A 26,969-nucleotide genomic window follows, 5' to 3' on the forward strand; every position below is an offset into this window, starting at 1 on the left:
TTATATTAGTGTTATGATTTTAGTGAAGTTAAATGTTCTAAAAACCAAATAACTACAATATCCAGTTACACCTGTAGTAAACTCAGAAGTGAGAGGAGACTGAGTGAATCTTCATCAGACTCTTGATAGAGATGTTACTGTGTGTCGCTGCAGTCATCCAGACTGACTAAAGCACTCAATCTCTGTAGTTTTATTCAGATTTCAGGGTCGTCATTAGAAGATAAAATATGCAAAGGATGTAAGCAGTTACAGGAATTTGCCCAGATTTTCAGTGACTCTAATCCAATCATCATAACTATAGACTCATTATCACAGAGATCAGGGAAAGTCTCACCTTCAGCCTCTGCATTCATATTTAACTCAGATATTGATCAGAAACAAAGACACCAATTAAAGAAATGAGGCAGAAACATCAACAGCCAATAAAGACAAAAGATGACACTTACCATCATTTCACATTCATATTCACACACTCCTAAAGCTAAATATATTCATTTAAAACAAACTGCTCGCATGCTTTGAATACTGTGTTTAAGATCATGATCTGAGAGCTTTGTCTTCATCTGTAAGAACAGCCTCCTAAAATCTGTATAAAACTACATTGATTGAGTGCTTTAGTCAGTCTGGATGACCGCAGCGACACACAGGACCAGCTCAAACAAGTCTCCTGACCTTCATTTTCCTGCAGGTGTATTAAAGTATTTTGCTTTCAAAACATTTACCTTCACTAATACAACATATTTTTTTGGATGTGCTTCTAGTTAACGTTTCTAATAAACTGTTTATTGTGTCTTGTATTTATTACTTAAACCTTTCACAGTTGACAAAAGAAGATATTGAGTAACATCTGAATATGTTTGCATGTTTTTGCCAATTAATGAAACTGAAAAGGTAATAATCAGTGAACCATATTCCTTTACTCTGCAAAAACTGCATTAAACCAAAACTGCTTACATAAAAGAACAGTTACATTACCATTGAAATAAAAAAGATTAAATACAGACAGTATTATCATTTCCATCCAATCCTTAAAGAAGATTTGTACATGTTCAGTGTGGATCTGTTATTAATGACTTTTATTTTAACAACTGAAAACTGAGATCTTAATATGTAACTTGTTTATATTATAATCATATTTTAGCACAGATTATATGCACGTTTAAAAAAAAAGATAATCTGGGGAAATGTAAATCATATTTCATTAACATTCACATAAAATAAACTATTATAATACAATTTTAATTAAAGATTTCATTCAGACAGTCAAAATCAACCATTTTAAACTCACAGTCAGTGTTTCTCTAAAAATACAGAGTATATTTTCAAGAGATGCTCGCAATGACTTGATCTTCTCAGACATTTAGCATCTGTGTTAGTTTGCAGATCTTACCACCGGTGTATATAGCTTTTGTTGACAGTGTTTTAACTTTTCACCTCCTCTGACTGCTACAGTCTCCTCGTAAGAATACTTTCTAGAATTGTGTCAATAGTAATTAATTAAGATAGTTGGCAAACCCAAGAAGCTTTTAACTCAACTTTTTACAGAAAGGACAAGGAATAAATTGTGGAGTATAGCAGAAACTGTCCTTCTGGCAAATAAAAATGATTTAGGACGTCCTTCATCTCAAATTCTGAACTCTGCAAGTGACTGACAAAATTCATGCAAAGATTGACAAGAACCTTTTTTTTCTTATGTAACTTTGTCTGTGTATAGATTCTTTTCACATCTATGGGGTTCTCAGAAATTGAAGTAGTCATTGTTTTGTAAACTTTTGAAGTGGTAAATAGAAACTGCAACAAATATATTGTCGTGCCGATTAGTGAGTGTTTCAATGATTTTTAAGAGGAATAAATACACAAAGGACACTGATTACAATAGTTCAAAGAGTGATAGATCAAATTTGCCATCACACCCTCTTTGTAACAGTTACACAGCAGCATTAACTAGCATTTAATGTCAATTTAATGGCAAGGTATAAAAACAGAAAGTGGTAGTTTTTTAGTGTTTTAAATGTACATACAAAATATAGAAAAAATAGTCCTAGATTTATGATGTTATTAACTTTAGAAATGCATCATATGGGTATGAAATTCTATTCTATATACAACATTTGTACGATATATTTTTATTATTACACGAGATGCGATGATGAGGGAACAAGATCCATTTCTCGTAGCCACGAGTTTAATACATAAACAAACCTGCGTGACCATAGTAACCCAGGATTAGATGGGTTTATTAATATTTTATTTTGAGTTAACAAATGATTATATCAATTAGGCTAGTATAGAAATTAATACAATATTATTCTATTAACAATAGGCGATGCTGTCTGTGCGCAATGTAGACAGCATTCAAAAGTTTATCATGAATAAATATTACATAAAGTACATCAAATAAAATAGCCCTACAAGAAATATTTTATGCATCCCACATTCTTGTCCATTAACTGATCCTAATTTTTTCTGTAATATTTGTATTATTCGTTTATATTCGTTATTTTATTTTCCCCTTTATTTCGATCTCTTTATGTAAATGATAGGCTACTGTAAGGTTCTATGACTGTTTTTTTTTTTTTACTGGAATGCAGTTTAAAGGTTGAATTTCCCATATATTGTAATTTATTTAGTCTAATTAATAGACAAATATAGTGTTTCAGTGAAGAGTGAATTATTCAAGTAGTTTCATTTGGAAATCATTTATCGTCACAGTAAAATACGCCTACATGACAATCCTTCTATTAACTGATCGTCTTTTTTCCGTATTATTATTATTATAAGTAGTAGTAGTAGTATACTACACTGTAAAAAATCCAACTTGACAAATGTTGAAATTGCTTGTTTTTTTTTGTTGGTTCAGCAAAAATCTGTAAAAAATTCTGTACAACTACATTTAACACATTCAATCAACTTAAACAAAGATTTTATTTGTTAAGTTAAAAAGATGAGTTTTGCGAGCAACGCTTTGCTAGTTCATCCAATAAGCTTCTGCCAACTTGTTTTTTTGTGTTAAGTCAATCTCTGACTTTTTATGCAATGAACATACAAGTAACATAACCTTTTGTTGATTGAAAAGGTTTCAAACATGTTAAATGATCTAAAAAGAATAATCAATGGCAGTATAGAACCATTCATAGTTTGTATTAAAAAGTAAATGCTGAGTGAAAAAGCTATTATAATTATTATTATTATTATTAATAAAACAATAATAACTATTGTTATTCTTCACATTGTTATTAAAAACAATTTATATATATATATATATATATATATATATATATATATATATATACAGTAGTCAACATTCGAAGTGGATCAAAACCTTTCATCAAATTTGTCCTAAAACCAAAAAGAATACCCATTCTTATCTTAGGACAACTTTTGATTAACTTTTTTGATCCACTTCGAATGTTGACTACTGTATATATATATATATATATATATATATAGTAACTTCATTTAAAACTTTTAAGTTGCAATTTAACTTTATTTGGTGCACATTTGCAGAAATATGTTATGTACATTTTCATCTCGTGTTTACTCAGTACCCTTTACAAAAAGATATGAAGCATACTTTGATATTCCAATATTTATAAATAAACCACGCACTCAGAAATATGTTTCCCGAAGGACAATATAGCATCATTCTCTCCTGAGCTAAACCACGCCCACGTTACGCGATGGTTGCGCTTACGTAACGTCAACGTCTCAGTGCGGGAGAAGTGCGGGAGAAATTTCTGGAAGCATTGAACTTCGGTGGGGGAAGATGCAAGACGTGGAAGAGCAATCTTAATAGTAAGTGTGCAAAGATTGTTGTTCTTTGTTTAAGACACTTAATCTTAATTTGTTGAAAAAAACATTGCTAACTTTGTAAGTTATTAACGTCCATGGACGTTTAAATTGAACTGTGCACTTAACCCTGATCTGTCAAGGTTAAACAATTAACCTTATGGATTTATTTCTGTGACTGATTTTGATATGCAAACTGTTTATAAGTGTAACGTTAACGTTGTTTGTAATCGTTAGCAAAGGCATCTGTAAATATGATATAATTTCCGGGTGTTTGTTGTTTGTCTCGACAAATATTATATATATATTAGTTCAAGGTCCACCTTACGTTAAATGTTCAAATACGTGCAAAAATGTGTGCAGATGAGGCGCTTAGTGATTATTCACATAATCTCTCTTTTGTTATGTGATAAATGAACGTAAAGAGAGAATGAATGTGCGCGTTACCATAAATCATATCCGTGTGGCTCTTAAAGTGACACCGCGTATATTCCAACTGCTTATTATTAATCAAACAAAATCAAATCAGAACCAAAATAATTGTGATTATGATTTTTATCCATAATTGAGCACCCTTAAAATTAATCATTCATTTTGAACTGAATTTGTATACAGTGAAACACTTATTGAAAGGAAGATCATTTACTGTCAGTTTTAAAATCATATTTATCCATGACCAGCCAAGGCACCAGCACAAAACATGTAATTATGCAATTATAGATCTTGAAATGAATTACAACAAATACTAAGATTTATATCTCAAGGCAGCTAGTAATTCAGATTGATTGCCCTGATTGTTGTGAATTAGTTTATGGGATATTCTGAGGTTATTATAATTGATAATGTAAGGTAGTTTCAGAGATGTGCTGTAATGTCATACAACAATAACAATGTAATTGTTTGTTTCCTTTTTCATGTGATTAATCTGACTATTAATGTTTGTGTTTTTTCTTTTTCTTTTTTCTTTTACAGATCTACATGCAGTGCAGGTACTGTAAATACGCGTCTGCCAGTCAAAATTTGCTGTTAAGACACTACAGGCTCAAGCACTGGTACCCAAGCCGACGTGTACCATTGGTATGTCTGTTCCCTGAGTGTGTCTGCACTTTCAAAACACCAGGTGCACTAAAAAGTCATCTATATAGAGTCCACACAAATTCTGATAAAAGGACTGAGCAAGCCACATTTAACTGTGACTTGTGTGATTATCAGAATGTTTGTTCTGAAAAAGTTTTCATGCGGCATTTGGGTACACACCTGAAAAGAAATGAGACTGTACAATGCCCGTTTCTGCACTGTGATTTTCAAACCAATGTCTATGTTACCTTTCATAGCCACAAGTCCAAACATCACAAAACACAGACTGCAAGTGATTACAAGTCATCACTTGTAACTGTCAGTCGCGCAGATTCTGATAACTGTCCAGATTCAACTTCAGAGTGCTTTGAAGATACATCAGATAAAGAAATAGAATCAGAAGCCGATGACGTTGATGTTGACCAAATTCTTGAGAAGAAATTGGCGTCTCTGTTTCTTTGTATGCAGACAGAATTGGGTGTATCTAGAAATGCTACAAAGCAGATTTTCCATTGTCTCAATGAAATACAAATTCTTTCTAAACCATCCATAGAAAAGGTAATTCAAGATATTTTATGCAACCATAACTGTAAAGTTGAGCAGTCAGTAATCACAGAAATCACTGAGGCTGTGCACAGGACAAATTCTCTTTATGCTACCACTGAAAAGGGAACCTTGTCTACTGATTATAAACGGAACATTTATTTCAAACAACATTTTGATGTTGTTGAACCAGTCGAGTTTGTGTTCAGTAGACCAAAAAATAAAACCTTTGTGTATGTTCCGATTCTTGAGGTCTTGAAAAAGTTTCTAAGCACTAGTGAGATAAGTCAGAAGACTTTTTGTGATACTTCCACAAATGGCTTTTATGCATCTTGTTTTGATGGCCAGCACTTTAAAGAGCATCCTTTGCTCTGTGCTGAGAATTTCTCTATATCACTTGGCCTGTATATTGATGACTTTGAAGTTGCCAATCCATTGGGAACTTTGCGTAAAAAACACAAGATTACAGCAGTCTACTGGGTGATTTTGAACTGGCCCTCCCAATTCAGAACAAATTTGCACTCAATTCAACTAGCCCTGTTGGGTAAGAGTTGTGATGTAAGAGAATATGGCTATGACATGTTTTTTGAGCCATTAATGAAGGATATACAGACACTTGAGAAAGAGGGTTTGTATTTAGATCAGTTTGGGGAAAATGTCAAAGGAACTGTTGTGACTGTGTCTGCAGACAATCTAGGGGCACATGGCCTGGCGGGATTCCAGGAATGTTTTCATGTTGGCAAGTTCTGTAGGTTTTGTCTCGCTTCTTTTCAGGACATACAGACATCTAGTGTGAGCAAGGGACATTTTCCCCTAAGAAATATTGAACAGAACAATCAGTTTATTGAGGAGTTGAAAGCAAACCCAGCTTTGTCAAATGTGCAGGGTGTAAAAGGTGAATGTGTCTTGCAGTCTCATCTCGATTGGTTTCATCCAGTAACCGGATTTCCGCCCGATGCGTTGCATGATTTGTTTGAAGGAATTGTGCCATTTGAGTTGTCTTTGTGTCTCCAGAAGCTAATAGCTGAAAAGTACTTCACTCTTGAACAGTTGAATGGTACAATTCAATCTTTCCCTTACTGCTTTTCTGACAAGGTGAATCGCCCACAAAAAATACCCAAATCATTTTCCTCCAAAAAAACAATTGGTGGAAATGGGCATGAAAATTGGACCCTAATTAGGCTCCTACCACTCATGATTGGTCACATTGTTCCAGAAACTAATAAAGCATGGCAACTTTTGATGGAACTGAAAGATATAGTTGAGCTTGTTGTTTCACCCAAATTTTCAGAGGACAGTCTTTCCTACCTGGAGACTAAAATATCTGACCATCGCAGCCTTTTTCAAGAAGTGTTTCCAAATGAAAAATTAAAACCAAAACACCATTTCCTGGAACACTACCCAGGCCTCATACGCTACGTTGGTCCTTGTGTGGAGTTGTGGACAATGCGGTTTGAGGCTAAGCATAGTTTCTTTAAACGAGTTGTCCATAACACGCACAATTACAAAAACATATTACAGACATTGTCTACCCAGCACCAACTGATGGTTGCACATGCCCTGCAGTCTCCCAACTTCTTCACACAGTCCATTCATGTTGAAAAATTGAAGGTTTTGAAGATGTCATCTCTAGAAAGACGGCTGAAAACAGCTGTAGAGAAAAAGTATTCCAACCTTAAAACTGTATCTCTTGCGTCAAATGCTGTGATGCATGGGACCACATACTCCAAAGATATGATGGTGTCAGTTGGACTCTGTGGTGGCTTGCCAGAGTTTGCAAAGATCTCGTGCATTTTGTTAGTGGACAGTGAGGTCTCATTTGTGCTGGAGAGATATTCTTCTTGGTATGTAGAACATCTTAGGGCCTTTAAGGTTGAATCTCTACCATACGAAGATCTGATTGTTACTGAGCTGAAGTGTTTAAATGACTTCTACCCACTTGTAGCCTACAGTATTGGAAGAAACCTCATGGTGACACCGAAACGTTTTTTGTTACATTAAAGTGAATTTGCCCTCTAAAACTGATAGAGGCATTAACATGAGCACACAAGTTAACATGATTATTTTTGAACTCACTAAATATTTTTAATTTCAGGAAAACAATGTTGCTGCGAGTGATTGTAACTCCAGATTGCATACAAAAGCTGGCACTTAACAATGTGCCAAGATCAGTTGATGAGCTAAAAGAGATACTTTGCAACAAACTGAAAATTGCTACAAACTTTGTGATCCAGTATGAGGACCCTGATTTTGGTGGTCAGCTTTGCAATTTGAGTAGCATAGAAGAACTTCCACCTGATAAGGCCACGCTAAAGATTTTCTGGGAAGTGTTAAAAACAGCATCAGAAACTGAACCAGAAGAACAAAGAAATGAGAGCCCTGCATCTGACTCTGATTTTACACTCGACACTGCAAGTATTTCGTCCAATCTCTCCAGTCCATCATCTTCCACAGTCAGAGAAGAACGCTGGCCACAAGTTTTTGTGATACCAAAATTTTCTTATGATGTTGAGTTCAGACTGAGGAAAGCAAATGAAGTCTATGAAAAACAGAAGACTACCATGGATGTTACACGGGATGTGAAGACTGAAATACTGGAAAAGTTGGCGGAAACAATGTACTCTTTTAAAGCTTACCCCACTGATCCAGAACTGGAGCAAGTGGCAGTTGCATTAGTTTCCACACATCCATGTTTGAGGGAACTTGGCTGTGACACCGGATGCCAAGGGCTGGAAGATGAGCTTAAGATTTAAAATGGGAAATTATAGACAAAAATTACGCAGTTCTGGATGTTTTGAGCTGGATAATAAAAGAAATGATGGATCAAGAATTCCACCAAAGAAACCAAGAAGATCAGAAATCAACTTTCTTCCAGACAATCCTGTTGGTTTGGATGATGCTACATTGGAGCAAGAAAGAGAACAGCTTGAGCTTGAAGTCAAGAGAAAGAACATGGATATGACAATTCTGAAAACCAAGATGGAAACTACTTTCCCGCTCAGAAGAAAAGAAATTATTACTGAGCAGCCCTTGGTACATGTGATCAAAAGCAGATGGCCTGGCCTCTTTTTGCAAGAGCAGGTAATTGTCATTTTGTCAAATTTGTCACTATTTTCTTTTTAAATTATTGTTCATAGACCTTTTTTTGTTAACTTCCCCAGGTTTGTGCCGAGTTCCAAAGGATCACTTGTGTTGACCTCAAAAAATCATTCATGGCGAATCTCCACAAACACAGCAATGCCCTGATCAAACTGTATCGAACAAAGTGTAAAGACCTTGCAGACAACATGAAAATGATACTGGATCATTTTGATAATCAGGTATGATTCCTTGTAAACCTTTTGGTGTTTTTACTTGTAAATATTTACAATTTATGTAACAAATTTTTGACACAGCTCTTCTTTTACTTGTAGTTATATGTTTGGGTAGTTAGTTAATTTCTGTTTTATTTAGTAAATTACTGATGATGGGTTGTCAAAATCACTGACTTTCATACCAATTGGTACGGAAATATTAAAAACATTAATGTTAACATTTAAGCACTGTTATGCAGGTTATTAAACACTGCTGATTAGCCATTGTGTTGATGTGCTTAACAGATCTGACTGTGATTGGCTCCAGTGATCATCGCTTCACCGCTCCACACAAGTGCTTTCACATGGACACTTAACTGTTTGAAACCCATGTCTATTAGGATCTGTCCGTGAGCTTTCAAATGCCTGTGTACGTGTATCAGTGTGAGCACTTGGTGAAGAGTGGTGAAGCGATGATCTTAGCAATGTTCATTTTGTCCGGTAACCTGTTTACTGACATTAAGATTTTGACAGATCAGTCAAATGGTAAAAAATGGAATAAAAGTATATTTTTGTTTGTGGAAAGAAAATCTGCAAAAATCTTTATCGGCAGGTCACATTTTACCTAAGAATCAGAAATTGAAATCGGTCAAGAAAATTGCAATCAGTGTATCTCTAAAACAACACCATCCAAATGTTATTACTTAGTTATTTTACCTAATAATGATTTCAGAAGTAAAACATTAGGATAGAGTTGCTTAAAATTACTATGTTTTTGTATTTTTAATTTTTTTTTAAACACATTATTAAAGAAAAAAATACATTTTATCCATGGCTAATTATTTATATCCTTCCTACAGACAACAGACATCATAATTCACAGAGCAACTACTGCTCTACAGGGACTTCCCTTGTACCTCAGGGAGTATGACAAAATAACCAAGACTTGTCTGGTAGGTGTTTAACTTTAAAATCTAGCTATATTTCTAATTTATTTCTTTTATGGAAATTGTTGTTGTTTTATTGAATAAAAGTGCTGACATGCAAATGGGTTTTTAAAGGCTGTATCAGCGATTTCAAGCCTGAAACAAAGTGTCACATTCAGCTTACCTTTCTTCACGATCCGCTCGCTGCCTGCCCCATAAATCGGCTGTAAAAAACAAACAGAAAAACAAACAGTGTTCCAACCAATCAACGTCAGGGGGTTGGTGTTGTGGACTTTGGTACTGGTGCAGGGATGTGAGGGAGGCAGAGCGAAAGTCCACAACACCAACCCCCTGACGGTGATTAGTTGGAACACTGTTTTTCTGTGGAATGGTTGATAGCACCGATTGTTTTTTAGGCATATCTCGGACCCTAGGCTGACCACAGAACGCGTTTTTTTTTTTTTACAGCTGATTTATGGGGCAGGCAGCGAACGGATCGTGAAGAAAGGTCAGCTGAATGTGACACTTTATGTTTCAGCCTAGAATCACTGATACAGCCTTTAAGGAAGGAAACAAAAGTTATTTGCCAGTATCTTTTTTGGGCCTTTTTAAAAATTATTTACAGTTCTATACTATGATTTATTTATTAATTTATTACATTTATATTAATCTTAGGACACTGATTTGGAGGAGACCTACACAAGAGGAGTGAATTTGGCCATCCTTGAAGTGATGGAAGATGACCTCTCACAGGCAACAAAGAGATGTATAAACTTTGGCATCATTCTGGAGGAAACTGTGGTCATGGATGATCTACCGGACTTTTCTACTGCTTTTATGGTACTCTTTGGACTTCTTTACGCACTGAATATTGAGTACCCAAAGGGGCTAAAATATACATTTGAGGCAGTGCAGAATATCTTTGTAGGACTGGGAGAAAAGTCCACAAACAGAGTGCAGTCCCTGAAGAACAAGCTTTTTACTTTGTAAGAGTTGTAAGATGCTTGAAGAAAGGTGCTTTTCGTGTGTACCTTTTGCATTACATTGTTGTTTGACTAGATGCATGCTGTGGACTTGTGCGTTTGGAGATTAGGACATGCAGTCTTTTTTTTTTGTTTCCTTAATACTTAAAAAAAAAATGTTAATAGGTAAACTTGCTCAGTTTGTGTGAGCAAGGGACTTTCACCTTACAGTATGTTTTTACTGTATTACATGCCACTTAGGCACACAGATTATATTTGGTGGCATTGTGCATTTGGAGATTAGGACATGCAGTCTTTTTTTTGTTTCCTTAATACTTTAGAAAAATGTTAATAGGTAAACTTGCTCAGTTTGTGTGAGCAAGGGACTTTCACCTTACAGTATGTTTTTACTGTATTACATGTCACTTAAGAACACAGATTATATTTGGTGGCATTGTGCATTTGGAGATTAGGATATGCAGTCTTTTTTTTGTTTCCTTAATACCTTAAAAAAATGTTAATAGATAAACTTGCTCAGTTTGTGTGAGCAAGGGACTTTCACCTTACAGTATGTTCTTACTGTATTACATGCCACTTAGGCACACAGCTTATATTTGGTGGCATTGTTAAAATGTTTGCTGTAGTTACAGTACCTCGTTTTTGTACTTCAGTGAAGTACTGCAAGAAAATAAATGTTTTGGTAAAATTTGTGTCTGTTTTGTTTTTGCCATGTGTTTACTCTGAAAACATTTTATTTCTTAGTATTAATTTCCAATAGTATTTTTTTGTTCACTCAACTTCTGTCATTTCAGGCCATTCAGACAAGAAATGTTCAGTTAGTACAACTTAAAAAACTGAGCCATGTGTGTTTGCTCTGATAACATATTATTTCTTAGTACTAATTTCCTTTAGTATTTTTTTGTTCACTCAACTTATGTCATTTCAGTCCTGCAGACAAGAAATGTTCAGTTGGCACAGCTTAAAAAGATTTGTTGTCCTGCAGGTGCAGGTCTCCAGAAAACTACTAATGTTAAGTTGACTCAACTAGACATTTTTTGTTTCACTGACAAATTATTTTCAGTCAGTGTAGCTGATGTTTTCAAAAGTTGAGTAAACAAGAAAAAACAAAAGGAAATTAGTACTAAGATTTTTTTTGTTGAACTGGCTTAAATTTTTTTACAGTGTATTATGATTAGCCTATTTTTATTGTATATATTTTATTTTCGTTTATATTCGTTTTTTAACCCTAATTTTGCTATCTTTACTTAACGTTCTATATGAAAATGATACTGTAAATGCTTGACATATGCTATCACTGATTTTTACTGTAGTTTGAATTGAACATATATTTTATTTTGTTTCGTCCATATAGACTAGACTATATAATACTATAGTGTTTCACTGAGGAATGAATCATTCACGTAGCCTAGTTTCATTTATAAATAAAAACATTTTTTACCCTTAGACCGAACAGCGCTGAAAGAGGAGAGAGTACTGAATGAAACTGAAGAGAAAGATCAGTTTGAGAATCTTAATAATTTCGTGTCTGGAGAAAAATCTTTTTGTTCCTTAGAGTCTGAAAATACTTCTAAACAAAAAAGAGCTCAAAAGACTGGAACTTTGAGTAATTTCACTTGCTGTCAGTGTGAAAAGAGTTTCAAGAACAAGGACACCTTTAAAGTCACCGGAGAGAAGCCTTACTCATGCAAACAGTGTGGAAAGAGTTTCACTGAAAAAGGAAGCCTTAACAGACACATGAAAATTCACACTGAAAAGAAGCCGCACACATGCATCCATGTGTGTGGAAAGTGTTTCACTCGTAAAGAATGCCTTAACGTTCACATGAGAGTTCACACTGGAGAGAAGCCTTACACATGCAGCCAGTGTGGAAAGAGTTTCAGTCAACGAGGACAACGTGACAGTCACATGAAAATGTACAATAGAGAAAATCCTTGCAGATCCCCTCAGTCTAGAAAGAGTTTCAGTGAAAGTGGAAACCTTAAAGTTCACCAGAATGTTCACATTACAGGAAACCTTTTTACCTGCCAACAGTGTGGAAAGAGTTTCAGTCAAAAAGGATACCTTAACATTCACATGAGAATTCACACTGGAGAGAAACCTTATGCCTGCCAACAGTGTGGAAACAGTTTCCGTCAAAAAGGAAGCCTTGACAGGCACATGAAGATTCATAATAAGAGATTCTTAGCATGGACAGAGTTTCAAACAAAATGTCTAGAACTGACAGTTCCAGTCCTTGATTCTGATTGACCACAATCAAAGCTGTTAAAATAAATTACTCTACAAACATACACCTCTTTGTTTCTTGCTAACCGCATTGCTGCAACCACAATTACAGTTGAGGTCAAAAGTTTACACCCCCTTTCAGAATCTGCAAAATGTAGTCAAAACAATCCTAAAGGATTCTAATAAGAGTCGAATACAGGGCTCCTACAATGAAATTCTAATTCATTGTAAATTCACACATTTTAAAGCTATGTGTTTTGTACACATTACCGTGTCAACTAGCTATATTGTGTCAGACTGAGCTTAATGCACAAACTTGCAAGAAGTAATATGGACTATGTACAAAGTGTTTGCTCTGTCTACGATTTAAGAACTTCACATTTGTATGCCATGAATTGAAGGGAGAGCTCACAGGAAGTGCACTGTTTTTTATTGAAGCACAATAAAGGACACTGTTAGCATTTTAACATCAGTGAATGGGTTTAATTTGCGCACATCAGTTACTTGCTCACTTCTACCACCAACATTGGCGACTTTAGGAATTGTCGTATAGGAATGTCTTGTAGGACAAGGCCTAAATGTGTCGTATGATCATTTCTACATGATTTTACTGGGATCCAATTTCATCTTGAATTTTGAAGTATTCTACTTATGCATTGCATCTATTAATAACCAATAGTTTTTGCAGTTTACCTAAACTCACCTTGAATGAGTTTAGTGCAGACATTTCAAAGAAACTAATAAGATTGATGAAACAAAAGACAATCAACAAATGTTCTGTTTCAATTTCAAAAGTGTTTTAATTTAGTCTTGATTTCACAAGTTCACTCTTACGTATCATAAACTGAGGGAAAGGTTAGGTGTATCTGCCATGCTGTCTGAGAGAGGGATCTGAGCTCGACAGTAATTCCCGAGCCCAGGGCACTTTTTCCCACGGCTAAAGGTGAGGAGACTGGGTGGTGGAAGGGTGCTGACAAACGGGAGATGAATAAGGTAAGGCTGTTTTGGGTAGTTATAGGGATTTTTTCTCGTGCTAACTGGATAGGGAGTGTGATTTCTGCTGATAAATTGGCTGTGTTAATTATCCGTGTGAGCTCCTCCCAGAAACCGAAGAAAGCCAGGATAAACATGACATCTAGGGTACGGGTGTTGTGGATGAACTGGTAGCCTTTATGGAGGGTGGAAATGCAATAGTTCAGAATTTTTTAGGTTTATAGGTTGCCGGATGTCCGGGTGAGTGGGATGGGTTTTTTGGATGCCCTTGATTAGTAGCGACGTCTGGGAATTGGTTATATTGGGTAAAGGTGATGTATTGAAGGCTCCTGCAAAGGGACTTTTATTATGAAACTGTAGTCATAGTAGAATGACGAAAGAGGGCAATGTAGTTCGTTAAGCTGTCGTTGTTTGCTGTGTTCGTGTGATCTATTGAGCTGCTGGCTGAAAGAATGACGATCCTAGTTTGTTTTGTGGGGATTGCTGCAGAGTGAACATCAAGGTGTTAGTCAGTGACCACAAAGTAAGCCGATTGTATTTATATTTGTGTTAAGAGTGATCGCAATAGTGTTAATATGCGTCCGTTTCAGAAGAACATGCCTAGACATGCCCTGCAACGATCGTTCTTTATTATTCAGTTTAGTGATATTCCTTATGTGTGATTATTCATTCATAACTTGGATGTAAATCAGTTTATGGTTTCCTAACAATGTTTTAATGATACCATGTTGTTCTGTCTAGAAACTACAATACAGAATCAGTGATTAGCATTATGTTTATGTAAATACAGCTCATAGACGTCACCATTCTATCTATATGGGACCTGTATATTTATAGTGACATGTTATCACTTATTGCTTGTAGTTCTCTGTGAAATACTCCCTTTCCTTTATTTATCTGTATATTTATGAGAGAAATATCACTGATGTGAATTAGGAATACTTTGATTTCATTATGCAACTGTGAATGTTTGCTGTTGTATGTATTTTAGTTTCACTTTCATTTTATTCATCTCTTTATTGTACTTATTTTGCAGACTATTTACATCTGTAACTGTACATCTGTGGCCCTACCTTTCCCTGCTAATACACAGACTAAACTTGATTACCTGTCTCCTCATTATTGGTGCTCTGACCGGCACCCAGGGGGGTTTACTCATCCAGTACCTTATAACAACCATAACAGTCCAGAAGTCTCTACAACAAAGTGGTCCTTCGAGCCGGATGAGTATTCCCTTCTGACATCATGGACCCTGATGAGGAGATTGTTGGAGGAGCTCGACCTAGGCGCCTTACTCGTCCTCCAGCTTACCTTCAGCAGTATGAAGTACAGTATACTCGAGGCAGACCTGTTGTTGAGTGTGATGTCTCTCACCCCTCGGAGGTACCTGTCCGTTGGACTCCTCCCCCATCCTTCCAGACATACACTGCCCCCCCTGGTGGGGACCTGGTCTATTCTGATGGCTCACAGATGATGTCTTCAGGTTATCAGCCTTTGCAGCCTGCTGAATTCCATCAGCCATTATTTTCCTCACCTCAAGGGGCTGGTTTCATTACCTCTGCACACGACCTCGAGCTACAGCAGCTGCGTCATGAGCATGCACAACTAAGGCAAACTCATCAGGCTTTTCAGGCAGACATGAAGGAGCTGAGAGAAGTTCGTGCTGAAGTCAGAGAGTTAGTTCAAGTGACTCAGTCTCTTCGAGCTGACCTCAGTCAAGCCAGAGGCCAGATTCGCTCACCAGCGCAGCCAACAGCATCACAGTTATTCAGTCCTCCGGGGAAGCGGTATGAATCCACACATTTAGCAGAAGAGAGAAATTTCGCTGAGCTTCCCCCACCATGGCCTGAGCCTGATGTTGATTTGATGAACCGGGTGGATGACCTTGCACTGTCCGACATGGGTGCCACTGTTTACCAACCTGTGATGCCAGAGACTAGGAAGTATTCTTTTGTTTTCTCGGCTTCTCAACCACGCCCACCTCAGCCTGATGCTTTTGATGCTCATGGACTTCCACCACCTCCTACTCCTAAAGAGCTTCGGGAGTTACTCACCCCTGTAGCCATGCCTTTACTTGCTGACCGCACAACAGTGCCGGTTTCCCCACGATTCAGCTCGGCACCTGCTAATCCTCCAGCCTTTGCACCAAAGGCAGAGCCCAGCCTACGTCCTGCAGTACCTTATTCTGGGTCTGAATATGTATATAGGGGACCTGCTCCTACGATTCCTAAGTTCAACCGGCCTGATCCTGGCGAGTTTGCTCGTCTCCGGATAGCTCTGAAGAACCTGCTTCCCCCCGATGGAACCGAACTTTTCAAGTATCAGATCTTAGTGGATCACCTTAGATTTGAGGAGGCTAGAATGATAGCGGATGCTTATCTGAACTCACCCACCCCATTCACTGATACCATGGCCGCGCTTCATGATAAATTTGGTCAACCGCATCAGTTAGCCTTAAGAAAGATTGCTAGCGTCCTTGAGAGTCCGGACATAAAGCGAGGCGATATCTCTGCCTTCCAGAGGTTTGCTCTCCAGGTGCAGTCGCTGGTGGGGATGTTGAGAACCCTGGGACGTGATGGTGAACTGGAGCTGAGTTGTGGGTCCCACGTCGCGCGCCTCGTGAGCAAGCTACCTCCTGGGCAGCGAGCCGAGTTTCGTCGCCATATGTTCCGCCAACCTGGCGCTACACCTAATCTGGTTGACCTTTCAAACTGGCTCCGTTACGAAACTTGGTGCCACAGTTACGATACCGAGCCGATGTCTAAGGGTCTGCATGCCAAGTCAGACTCTGGGAAGAGGACGGTGACCATCCTGCATGGAGTTGGAGAATCCGCGGTTGAGACTTCCGTTACTCGGAAAGGTCCTGTTTCACAACCCAAACCTGCTAAAGTGAAACGTTATTGTCCTTTCTGTGATAAGACTGGGCATTACCTGAGCCAGTGTGCATCCTTCGCTAAGCTTGATTCCGACCAGGTCAGGAAATGGATTCGAAGTAACAACCGTTGTTGGCGCTGTGCTAGGGCACACCATGCTTCACAGTGTGACCTTAAAAAGCCTTGCAACCTCTGCCAGGGTACTCATCTCCGTCCCCTCCATGAGGTAAATGTCAGCCAATATCAGAAGGAGGATCCAACTAACCCTGAGAAGAGCTGCCTGACAAATTCCTCCCCAGACAGGTTCTTTCTGGATAAGCCTTCTGTCAGGGGACGAGTTATGCTCAAAGTGGTTCCAGTGAATCTGCATTATGAAGATCGAACCTTGGATACCTTCGCTCTTCTAGATGATGGGTCGGAGAGGACCATTCTGCTCTCCACTGCTGTTAAGGCTTTGGGCATTGAGGGTGTCCCAGAAGATCTTCCGTTGCGAACAGTGAGAGATGATATTCAGGTCATTCAGGGTTGCTCCATTTCCTTTCACATCTCTCCCCTCTGTAAACCTCAGAGTAGTTATAGGATCGATCATGCCTTCACAGCCGATCGTCTTAACCTGTCTCGCCAGTCGTACCCTGTAGAGCAGCTACAACAGAAGTACAGGCATTTGCGTGGTCTCCCAATCCATACCCTAACAGATGTCCAACCTTTACTTCTCATCGGCTCTGATCAGCCCCATCTCATAACTCCGACAGAGTCTGTCCGATGGGGTGTCCGGGGTGCACCGGCGGCAGTTCACACACGTCTAGGATGGACGCTCCAGGGTCCTATACCATCCATGGGATGTCCTCCTACCCCACAGCAATGCTTGCTTACCTCTATGTCTCCACTTCATGATGAGCTTCTTCAGAATGTTCAACGACTGTGGCAGTTGGATGCAGTACCACAGTGGGAGGGGAAGGAGGTAACTCGGTCCAAGCAGGATCAGGAGGCGCTGCAGCTGCTGGACCAAAAGACTCTCACTCTGGAAATGGAAGGAATCCATCGGTTGGCTACACCCCTGCTGCGGCGAAAGGACATGCCTATGTTGAACGCACCTAAAGAATCAGTCCTACCTACCCTCCGTAGTGTTGAGAGGCGTCTGCAGAAAGACTCTGTGAAAGCTGAGTTCTATAAAGAAGAGATGAGGAAACTCATTGAGACGGGAGCGGTTCGGGAGGTGACTGATCCTATACCTACCTCACCTGAATGCTGGTACATCCCCCACCACCTCGTTAGTCACAATGGGAAGTGCCGCTTGGTCTTTAACTGCTCCTATCAGTATCAAGGACAAAGCCTAAATCAATACCTGTTGCCAGGACCCACCCTCGGAGCCTCCCTGTTGGGCGTCCTTATCCGTTTCAGGGAACATCCAGTGGCTGTGAGTGGGGATATTAAGGCAATGTTCCATCAGGTTCGCCTTATACCTGAGGATCGTCCCTTACTCCGTTTCCTGTGGCGGGACCTGAAAATGGATGAGGCGCCTAAGATCCTTGAGTGGCAGGTACTGCCCTTCGGCACAACTTCTAGTCCGTGCTGTGCCACCTATGCACTGCAACGCCACGTCCGGAAACATCCCCTGACAGATGAGGCAATTCGGTTTTCAGTGGAGAGGTGTTTCTATGTCGATAATTGCCTGCAGAGCCTACCCACGACAGATGCGGCTCGGAGTTTAATTGATCAACTGCGGAATATCCTTTCAGAAGGGGGATTTGTCATTCGCCAATGGGCCTGTAATGATCCTTCTGTGGTAAATCATCTACCATCCGATGCCCGAGCTGCAAGTGTGGAGCTGTGGTTAACACAGGAGAAACCAGATGTTCCTGAGTCAACGCTGGGTCTGAGCTGGAACTGGCAGACAGACACTTTGTCCTACAAACACCGACCTGTGATATACCAGACTCCCACTTTGAGGAACATCTATAAGGTCCTCGCTACCCAGTACGACCCCCTGGGATGGCTTCTACCTTATACGACTAGGGCGAAAGTCATCATTAAGCAACTGTGGAACCGGCAGAGAGGGTGGGATGACCCCAACCTGCCCCCTGAGCTCCTGCAGTCCTGGAGTGCATGGGAGGAAGAACTCCAATACCTTCCCTGTATCTCATTTCCCCGGCCTTATGTCCCTCCTGAGGTTTGTATGGATGGAGTTACCCATGAGGTGCATATCTTCTCGGATGCCTCTGAGCAGGCATATGGAGCGGTGGCTTACCTCCGAACTACTGATCTGGCAGGTCAGACTTACCTGTCCTTCATCATAGCACGCTCCCGTGTCACTCCTAAACGAGTTCACTCCATTCCAAGGCTGGAACTCTGTGGAAGTCTGGTTGCGGCACAGTTGGCTAAGTTACTTGAAACCGAGTTGACTCTACAGGTCAAGTCTATTTTCCTCTGGACAGACTCCACCACTGTCCTCCAGTGGTTGAATTCGGAGTCCTGTCGCTACCGGGTCTTCGTGGGGAACAGAATCGCTGAGATCCAGGAGCTGACGGAGAAATGCTCTTGGCGTTATGTAGGCTCTGCGGACAACCCTGCTGATGACCTCACGAAAGGACGACCTCTCCAATACCTTGCGGCACCAAACCGATGGTCCCAAGGACCCGCTTTCCTCCTTCGGGATCCCAGAGAATGGCCAGTAATCCCCAAGTCTGAGCCCAAGATGGACCAAGTTGAACTGCGGAAATCCACCTTCTGTGGCCTCAATACCTTGTCTCCCTCTTCTGGTAACATGGATGGATGGAATTACAACACCTGGCAAGAACTATTGGATGTTACAGCACAAGAACTTCGGCCCAACTTGGTTTCAGGGACTTCTCCAAAAGCTGAGGATTACCGCCAGGCTGAGGTCCGTATCCTCAAACAGGTGCAGCAGGAATCCTTCCCTGAGGATTATAAACTGCTTGAGACTGGAAAGCCAGTAAGGTCTGGTAGTCGACTTATTACCCTAGCTCCTGAAATAGATCCGTCAAGCGGTCTGATAAGGGTGGGAGGTCGGTTGCGCAGGGTGTCCGGCTTTGAGGATTCCATTTTACATCCTCTGGTCCTGGATCCTAGTCACCCTGTCACGCGTTTGATCATTCAGCATTATGATGACCAGTTACATCACCCGGGATCGGAAAGGCTGTTTGGAGAAATCCGGCGATACTACTGGATTCTCAGAGGCCGCGAAGCTATCCGGCGGTTTCAGCGCGACTGCCCAGAATGTCAACGGTGGAGGGCCCAACCGACGATCCCTAAAATGGCGGATTTACCTTCTGCGCGACTACAACTTTATAAGCCTGCCTTCCATTCTTGTGGAGTGGATTGCTTTGGCCCCCTGTTAGTCAAAATTGGGAGACGTACCGAGAAGCGTTGGGGTATTCTCTTTAAATGCCTGACCACAAGAGCTGTGCATTTGGACCTACTCCCGAGCATGAGTAGTGACTCATTTCTTATGGCCCTTCGAAGGTTTATTGCAAGAAGGGGAACACCTGCAGAATTATGGTCGGATCAAGGAACGAACTTCCGCGGGGGTCAAAGGGAGTTACGGGAAGCTTATGCCGCACTGCTTCCTGACCTACAGCGTCAACTTGCCCGCCAACGAATCCACTTCAACTTTAATCCTCCATCTGCCCCTCATTTTGGTGGAGTTTGGGAAAGGGAGGTAAGGTCAGTTAAATCGGCCTTGTACACAGTTTTGGGTTCACAGTCAGTTCCGGAGGAGGTCTTAATGACAGTCTTGCTGGAAGTAGAAGCCATTCTGAACTCAAAACCCTTGGGCTATGTATCATCAGACGTGGCTGATGCTGACCCGGTGACACCAAATAGTCTCCTCATGGGGCGGCCCGATGGATCTCTGCCTCAAGCCGTGTACCCCGAGTCAGAGATGTTGAGTCGCCGGCATTGGAGACACTCCCAGATCATAGCAGACCGTTTCTGGTCCAGGTTCATACGGGACTACCTCCCTAGCCTCCAAACCCGGCAGAAATGGCAGGCCTCTCCTCCCAACCTAAAGGAACGGACGGTTGTGATGATTGTAGACCCCCAACTACCTCGGAGCCTATGGCCTGTAGGACAAGTGATCAAGACCTACCAAAGCCCCGATGGTCATGTCAGGTCCGCTGATGTGCAGATAAAGGGTCAAGTGTATACCCGACCGGTAGCCCGCCTGGTAATCCTGCCGGCATTACCAAAGGATAGGCCCCCAGCACTGACTGGTTAAGTCGCCTTTCATGGAAGCAAAGATGCTTTGCATCTTTGGGGGCGGCTGTATTGAAGGCTCCTGCAAAGGGACTTTTATTATGAAACTGTAGTCATAGTAGAATGACGAAAGAGGGCAATGTAGTTCGTTAAGCTGTCGTTGTTTGCTGTGTTCGTGCGATCTATTGAGCTGCTGGCTGAAAGAATGACGATCCTAGTTTGTTTTGTGGGGATTGCTGCAGAGTGAACATCAAGGTGTTAGTCACTGACCACAAAGTAAGCCGATTGTATTTATATTTGTGTTAAGAGTGATCGCAATAGTGTTAATATGCGTCCGTTTCAGAAGAACATGCCTAGACATGCCCTGCAACGATCGTTCTTTATTATTCAGTTTAGTGATATTCCTTATGTGTGATTATTCATTCATAACTTGGATGTAAATCAGTTTATGGTTTCCTAACAATGTTTTAATGATACCATGTTGTTCTGTCTAGAAACTACAATACAGAATCAGTGATTAGCATTATGTTTATGTAAATACAGCTCATAGACGTCACCATTCTATCTATATGGGACCTGTATATTTATAGTGACATGTTATCACTTATTGCTTGTAGTTCTCTGTGAAATACTCCCTTTCCATTATTTATCTGTATATTTATGAGAGAAATATCACTGATGTGAATTAGGAATACTTTGATTTCATTATGCAACTGTGAATGTTTGCTGTTGTATGTATTTTAGTTTCACTTTCATTTTATTCATCTCTTTATTGTACTTATTTTGCAGACTATTTACATCTGTAACTGTACATCTGTGGCCCTACCTTTCCCTGCTAATACACAGACTAAACTTGATTACCTGTCTCCTCATTATTGGTGCTCTGACCGGCACCCAGGGGGGTTTACTCATCCAGTACCTTATAACAACCCTAACAGTCCAGAAGTCTCTACAACAGGTGAGCCATACAGAAGTTTATGGAAAAAAAATGGATCCCGCTTAGGTACACTTTGATTGAGCCAATTTGGAGGTTTTTGATGATGTTGAGGTAAGAGATAAATAAGCTAATCGAGAGAAGGGAAAAAACGAGTAATGACAGGTTGTACACGGAGTTGTCAGGGGTGCGTGCAGGACGAGACAAGACGAAAGACAAGATTAACAATATATTTAATATAATACTTCAAGAGGATCAATGCAGGAACACACATCACAAAACGTTAAGGATCGACAAAACACTGAACTCAAAGACAGACTAATAAAGGGAACTGATAATTACAGACAGGTGACTAATTACAGAGACACAGGTGGAACAGATGAAAGTGATGAGGACTAAACCAAAAGACTACAGAATGGCAGGGGGAGACAATGGGAGAAACCAATGACATGACAGACAGAACTGTGACATTACGCCCCCCTCCGAATAGGTGCGTCCTCGCACCGTAGAAAAAAAAAAAGAGAGGGGCGGCAAACCAGAAACAGAGTCCATGAGGGAGGGGGCTTCGGCGGAGGACGGCACCCCTGGAGGGGGACAACAAACAAAGTCAACAGAGTCCAGGGGGGCGACGAAGGTGGGAGGAGCCAGGGAAGAAACAGGAGGGACCCGGAGCAGGAGGCACAGAGCAAGACCCAGGCCACAGCCATGAAGATCCATGGTGGAGCCGACGGAGGGAGGAGCCATGGTGGAGGATGGGCTGACGACTCCAGGGGTCCGACTGACAGAGGCAGAGCAGGTGAAGGATGAGCCCAAGGCGGAGACGGAGAGCCGAAGATCCTGGGCGACACCGAGGATCCGGAGGGCCAAGGCGGAGCCAGAGGCTCTGGCGACCAAGGCGGAGGCGGAGATCCGGAGGGCCGCGGTGGAGCCGGAGCAACAGAGGACTGAGGTGGAGCCGGGGGGAGGGAGGAGCCCAACGGAGCCGATGGGACGGAGCGACGAGGCATAGCCAGAGGAGTAGAGTCCGTAGGCGATGGCGGGACGACAACCGACCAAGGCGGAGCCAGAGGGATGAGGAAGCCCGGTGGAGCTGGTGGGCCGACGGGCGACGCTGAAGATGAGGGAGCTGAGAGCCGTGGTGGAGCCGCAGGGTCGGAGGGCCGAGGCGGAGTTCTGGACTCTGAGGCTGGAGGTGGAGATGAGGGATCCTCCAGCCGAGACGCCGAAGGAAGCTGGCAGACCTGCGGCGAGCCCACTGCACAGATGGAGGACTGAGGGTGAGCAGGGGGACTGACAGGTGACAGCGGGGTTTCTGGAAGGCTGGATGGAACCAGCGGAGACTCAGGATGACTGGACGGAACCAGCGGAGACTCAGGATGACTGGACGGAACCAGCGGAGATTCAGGATTAGGCAGAAGAGGGCGGGTGGGTGGGAAGTTCAGGCAGGCCAGTGTTTCTGAGAAGAAGTCTATTAAATCCCCAGAGTGTTGCTCAAGCTCACCCCCAGTGGTGGTGCAGTGGGCAGGGCTCTCTACCGCCCTCTCTTGCTCCACGCAGCACTCCACCGTCGCAGATGTAGAGGTCGGCTCACGCTCTTGGTCGGAGGTTTTAATCCCATCGGCAGTCCATACTGTGGCCGCTCCGGGCTCAGGCTCTCCGTTCGCGGTGAATGCGGGCTCATACTCTGCATGTCGGGGTGATGTTTGGCTGGGCTCTGGGTCTGGAGTGGGGCTGACGTCCTCTTTGACGATGCCGACAGTCCATGACGATCCACAGGACGCCAGCACCCACTCAACGTAATCGGCGAAGCTCTCTCGAGGACCCTCCCCGGACAGCTGCGCTTTCGTGGCGATGTTTAGTCCTGCACGGTAGAACGTGCACAGGCAGCTGTCCGGGTAATGTGTCTGTGGCGCGAGGAACACAAAGTCTCTTGTGTGGTCCTCGAGAGAGCGGTTTCCCTGCTCCAGGAGGATGATGTAGACGGCAGGGATATCCATGAAGGGAAAAAAAAAAAAAAACTAAGAACAAACTGGAAATTAAAGCAGGGAAACACGCCGTGAAACTGTTTGGGTCGATCCTTCTGTCAGGGGTGCGTGCAGGACGAGACGAGACGAAAGACAAGATTAACAATTAACAATATATTTAATATAATGCTTCAAGAGGATCAATGCAGGAACAGGCAGGAACACACATCACAAAACGTTAAGGATCGACAAAACACTGAACTCAAAGACAGACTAATAAAGGGAACTGATAATTACAGACAGGTGACTAATTACAGAGACACAGGTGGAACAGATGACAGTGATGAGGACTAAACCAAAAGACTACAGAATGGCAGGGGGAGACAATGGGAGAAACCAATGACATGACAGACAGAACTGTGACAGGAGTGAAATTTTTTAGAACATTTCCATGCTGTTAGATAAGATTAAAGGGTCCTAAGGGGAGATGCCTTGAAGTATGGAATTAAGAGAAGCTTCTAGGAGTCTCAAAGGGTGTTTTATGGGATCTTTATTTATCAGCTTTGAATAGGGAGGAACTAGGGTTTTCTGAATTTCTGAAAGCCAAAACGAGAGAGAGTCAGCAATTAGATTTTTTATGAACCAAGAATGTGTTTACCTGTTATGATGAATTGGTCACAAAGTTTTAAAAAGGGCATTAATGCACGAGAATGTGAATGACTTTTGTTAATGCAGTGCTCAGTAGCTTTATTGTCGCAGTGCATGTTTATGCTGGTGGCAGACAACTCTTTTCCCCATAGAGCAGCTGCGAAGACTAAAGGATAAAGCTTGAATAGTGCTGAGGATGATAGCTGCAAATCTGCCAGATGGGAGGGTCAAGTGGAAGCGAACCAACGGCCTTGGAGAAAACCTCCAAACCCGAAGGAGGAGGTGGCGGTAAATAGCTGTATATCAATTTGGGAGGAAAGCAGGTTGTTGTAGAAAAAGGATAAGCCATTCCATTCTTAAGCAAGGATATCCATAGCTTAAATTTGTTGCGGCATTAGTCAGTTAGGGATATTTGGTCTTTCAAAGTGTTCCAGAGGATGCGAGGGAGAGGAGCTGGGAGATGATGGCGCGGCAAATGGACATAAGTCACTATTCTCTGCATTATTAGCACTGTTTTTAACTTACAGTTTGAATGCTTTCACAATCCTTGGACTTTCCAGGAGTTTACCCTTTTAAAATTATGTGATCGCAAAAACCTGCTTCTGCTAATTTTAAGGTATTGTTTTCTGTACTGATTCGAGAGCCCAGTCTCATGAAAACTCGTACCAGTTGCACGATTTTCTATTCTATTCAGCTTGCTATTAATAAGCTGAAATTGACTTTGGCATACATATGATATACACGTGTTTGACGTGCATATGCTGTTTTCGCGTGCATACGCATATGAGGCTCTACGCATCAACCACCAATCCTAACGTAGAGCGTCTCCGCTTGCATTCACTAAATATGGCAGAAGTGCCGGTACGCACGATAAAGTGCAAGTACGCAAAAGGATAAAATACAGAAGTGCCTGCGTATCACCCCACTTCAAGCACTGGAAGCAACATAATATCTGGTTTAACTGAAAGCGCTGCTCCTCTTCCGCTCGCTGAAGCAGATAAAAAGAGCATCCATTTGTTCAACTATGGGCTAGGTCAGTGGTTCTCAAAGTGGGGTCCGTGGCGCATTGCCTGGGGGTCAGTGGAAAGTTTGCTACAAAATATAATCAAACCCAGAGAAAGTGCAGGGACCATAGTCATTACTCCCGCGTGTGTATCGTTAGACCAATGAGAATTCGGCTTTTACATTACGTCAATCTACGGTGACGCATTGCTGCCACACACTTATTTTTTTTCTCACTCAGCTATGAACGACAAAACGACACCTTTTTCTCGTAATAACGACATATGTCATAAAAACGATATGTTATAGACATTATCTGAGCGAGCTAAGCGTTTGTCCGCGCTGCCTTCGCCACAGTCCTGACCTAAAGGAGGATGCACGCTGCTGGAGTTATATAGAAATACACTGTTTTAATTTAGTGTAATTGTTTCAATTGTAGCGGCATGTTTATTAGGATTAATCGCCATACTAATCTGCCCTCAGACCCAGAGGATTTAAGATGATCAGATCAAAACTCTTATTTCTGACTCTGAGCTTGGAATATTATTTGGATGAAAGTTTGATTTTACAGACAATGTAGGCCTAAATAGTATCAGAAATAAATAATAGAAAAATGACACACGTTTGATTGCGTTATGATGATGATGATTTCGTTCTGTTTAAAAAATGAAAAGAGTGCTTATGCTTTAATATTTGTGCGTGAGCGGCCCTGAAAAGCCACTTTTCAACTTATGTCTGTCCCATCATGCAGAATAAATGTTCGTCTGATGTACCGCTCTGCAAATTAGTCACAATAACGTTTCTTTGAAAGTCTCATATATAAAGCAACACTGCACTTCTCGGGTCGGCGGCACCAGCGCAATCCCTTACATTGTGTGTCATGATCTGGGCTGTGGGGCTTCCCTCAGCCACCTGAGGTCGCTGTTTTCCCTTCCCTGCACTTCACTTCCTAGTATTCACTCATGTCTTGTCATTAGCACTGATTACACTCACACCTGCTCACAATTATCTTGTCTATAAGAACTCTCATTTCCCACTACTCATTCTGGCTGCATTGTCTTCCGTATGGTTTGTTTATGTGTATTTTGTATTCTAGATCTTGGCTCTTGACCGTGTTTCTTGTTTTGTTCAGTTTATGTTTGAGTTAATGTTTGATTGTGCCGTGTTGGCCTTTTTGGTTTATGTTTATTTGTGTTTTGTTATATTAAAGTTTACTTACCCTGCACCTGGACCCAGACCTCTTGCTTCAACGTGACATTGTGATTACAGAGGAAAAAAAATATAAATGTCTGCTTAATTTTCTGTACTTCCACAATAACAACAAAACGTTACAAATTGCCTTTGTAAAAATACAGGGTGCACTCTCGTAATTTATGTCTCTATGCAGCTTGAAAGGTCTATTTCAATAAAAGAATCAAAAACAAAATTGTGTTTATTTAATTTGTATAAATCCAACAAGATATAACAATAAATCCTGTGTGATTGCATTATCTGTAACCTACCATT

At 41.2% G+C, this 26,969-nt stretch overlaps 2 protein-coding genes across 3 annotated transcripts in view; one reads left to right on the forward strand and one right to left on the reverse strand.

Annotated features, from left to right (window-relative positions):
* The window catches only part of LOC141334105 (uncharacterized), a 109,673-nt gene that overhangs the window by 30,617 nt on the left and 52,087 nt on the right, over positions 1-26,969 (reverse strand). Inside the window, exon 2 of one of the 2 annotated variants that reach the window (XM_073839248.1) lies at positions 21,011-21,151. The exons of the other annotated variant lie outside the window; for it this stretch is intronic. Within the exon in view, the coding sequence (XP_073695349.1) occupies positions 21,098-21,151 (54 nt within the window). The 3' untranslated portion in view covers positions 21,011-21,097. Of the gene's footprint in view, positions 1-21,010; positions 21,152-26,969 lie in introns of those variants that run through there. 2 annotated transcript variants of the gene reach the window in all.
* Positions 4,762-11,224, forward strand: LOC141334107 (uncharacterized). Its single transcript, XM_073839250.1, has 5 exons — positions 4,762-4,866; positions 7,505-8,490; positions 8,571-8,729; positions 9,563-9,655; positions 10,304-11,224. The coding sequence occupies exons 2-5, from the start codon at positions 8,146-8,148 to the stop codon at positions 10,616-10,618; spliced, it is 912 nt and encodes a 303-aa protein (XP_073695351.1). The 5' UTR covers positions 4,762-4,866; positions 7,505-8,145; the 3' UTR covers positions 10,619-11,224.

This window comes from Garra rufa, chromosome 4 (genome assembly GCF_049309525.1).
Source record: "Garra rufa chromosome 4, GarRuf1.0, whole genome shotgun sequence".
NCBI lineage: Eukaryota > Metazoa > Chordata > Actinopteri > Cypriniformes > Cyprinidae > Garra > Garra rufa.

Coding starts and splice junctions, on each gene's coding strand:
- LOC141334107 (XM_073839250.1), top strand. CDS start 8,146: ATGAGCTTAAGATTTAAAATGGGAAATTATAGACAAAAATTACGCAGT. Junction 8,491..8,570: donor GCCTCTTTTTGCAAGAGCAG/GTAATTGTCATT, acceptor TAACTTCCCCAG/GTTTGTGCCGAGTTCCAAAG. Junction 9,656..10,303: donor AAATAACCAAGACTTGTCTG/GTAGGTGTTTAA, acceptor TATTAATCTTAG/GACACTGATTTGGAGGAGAC.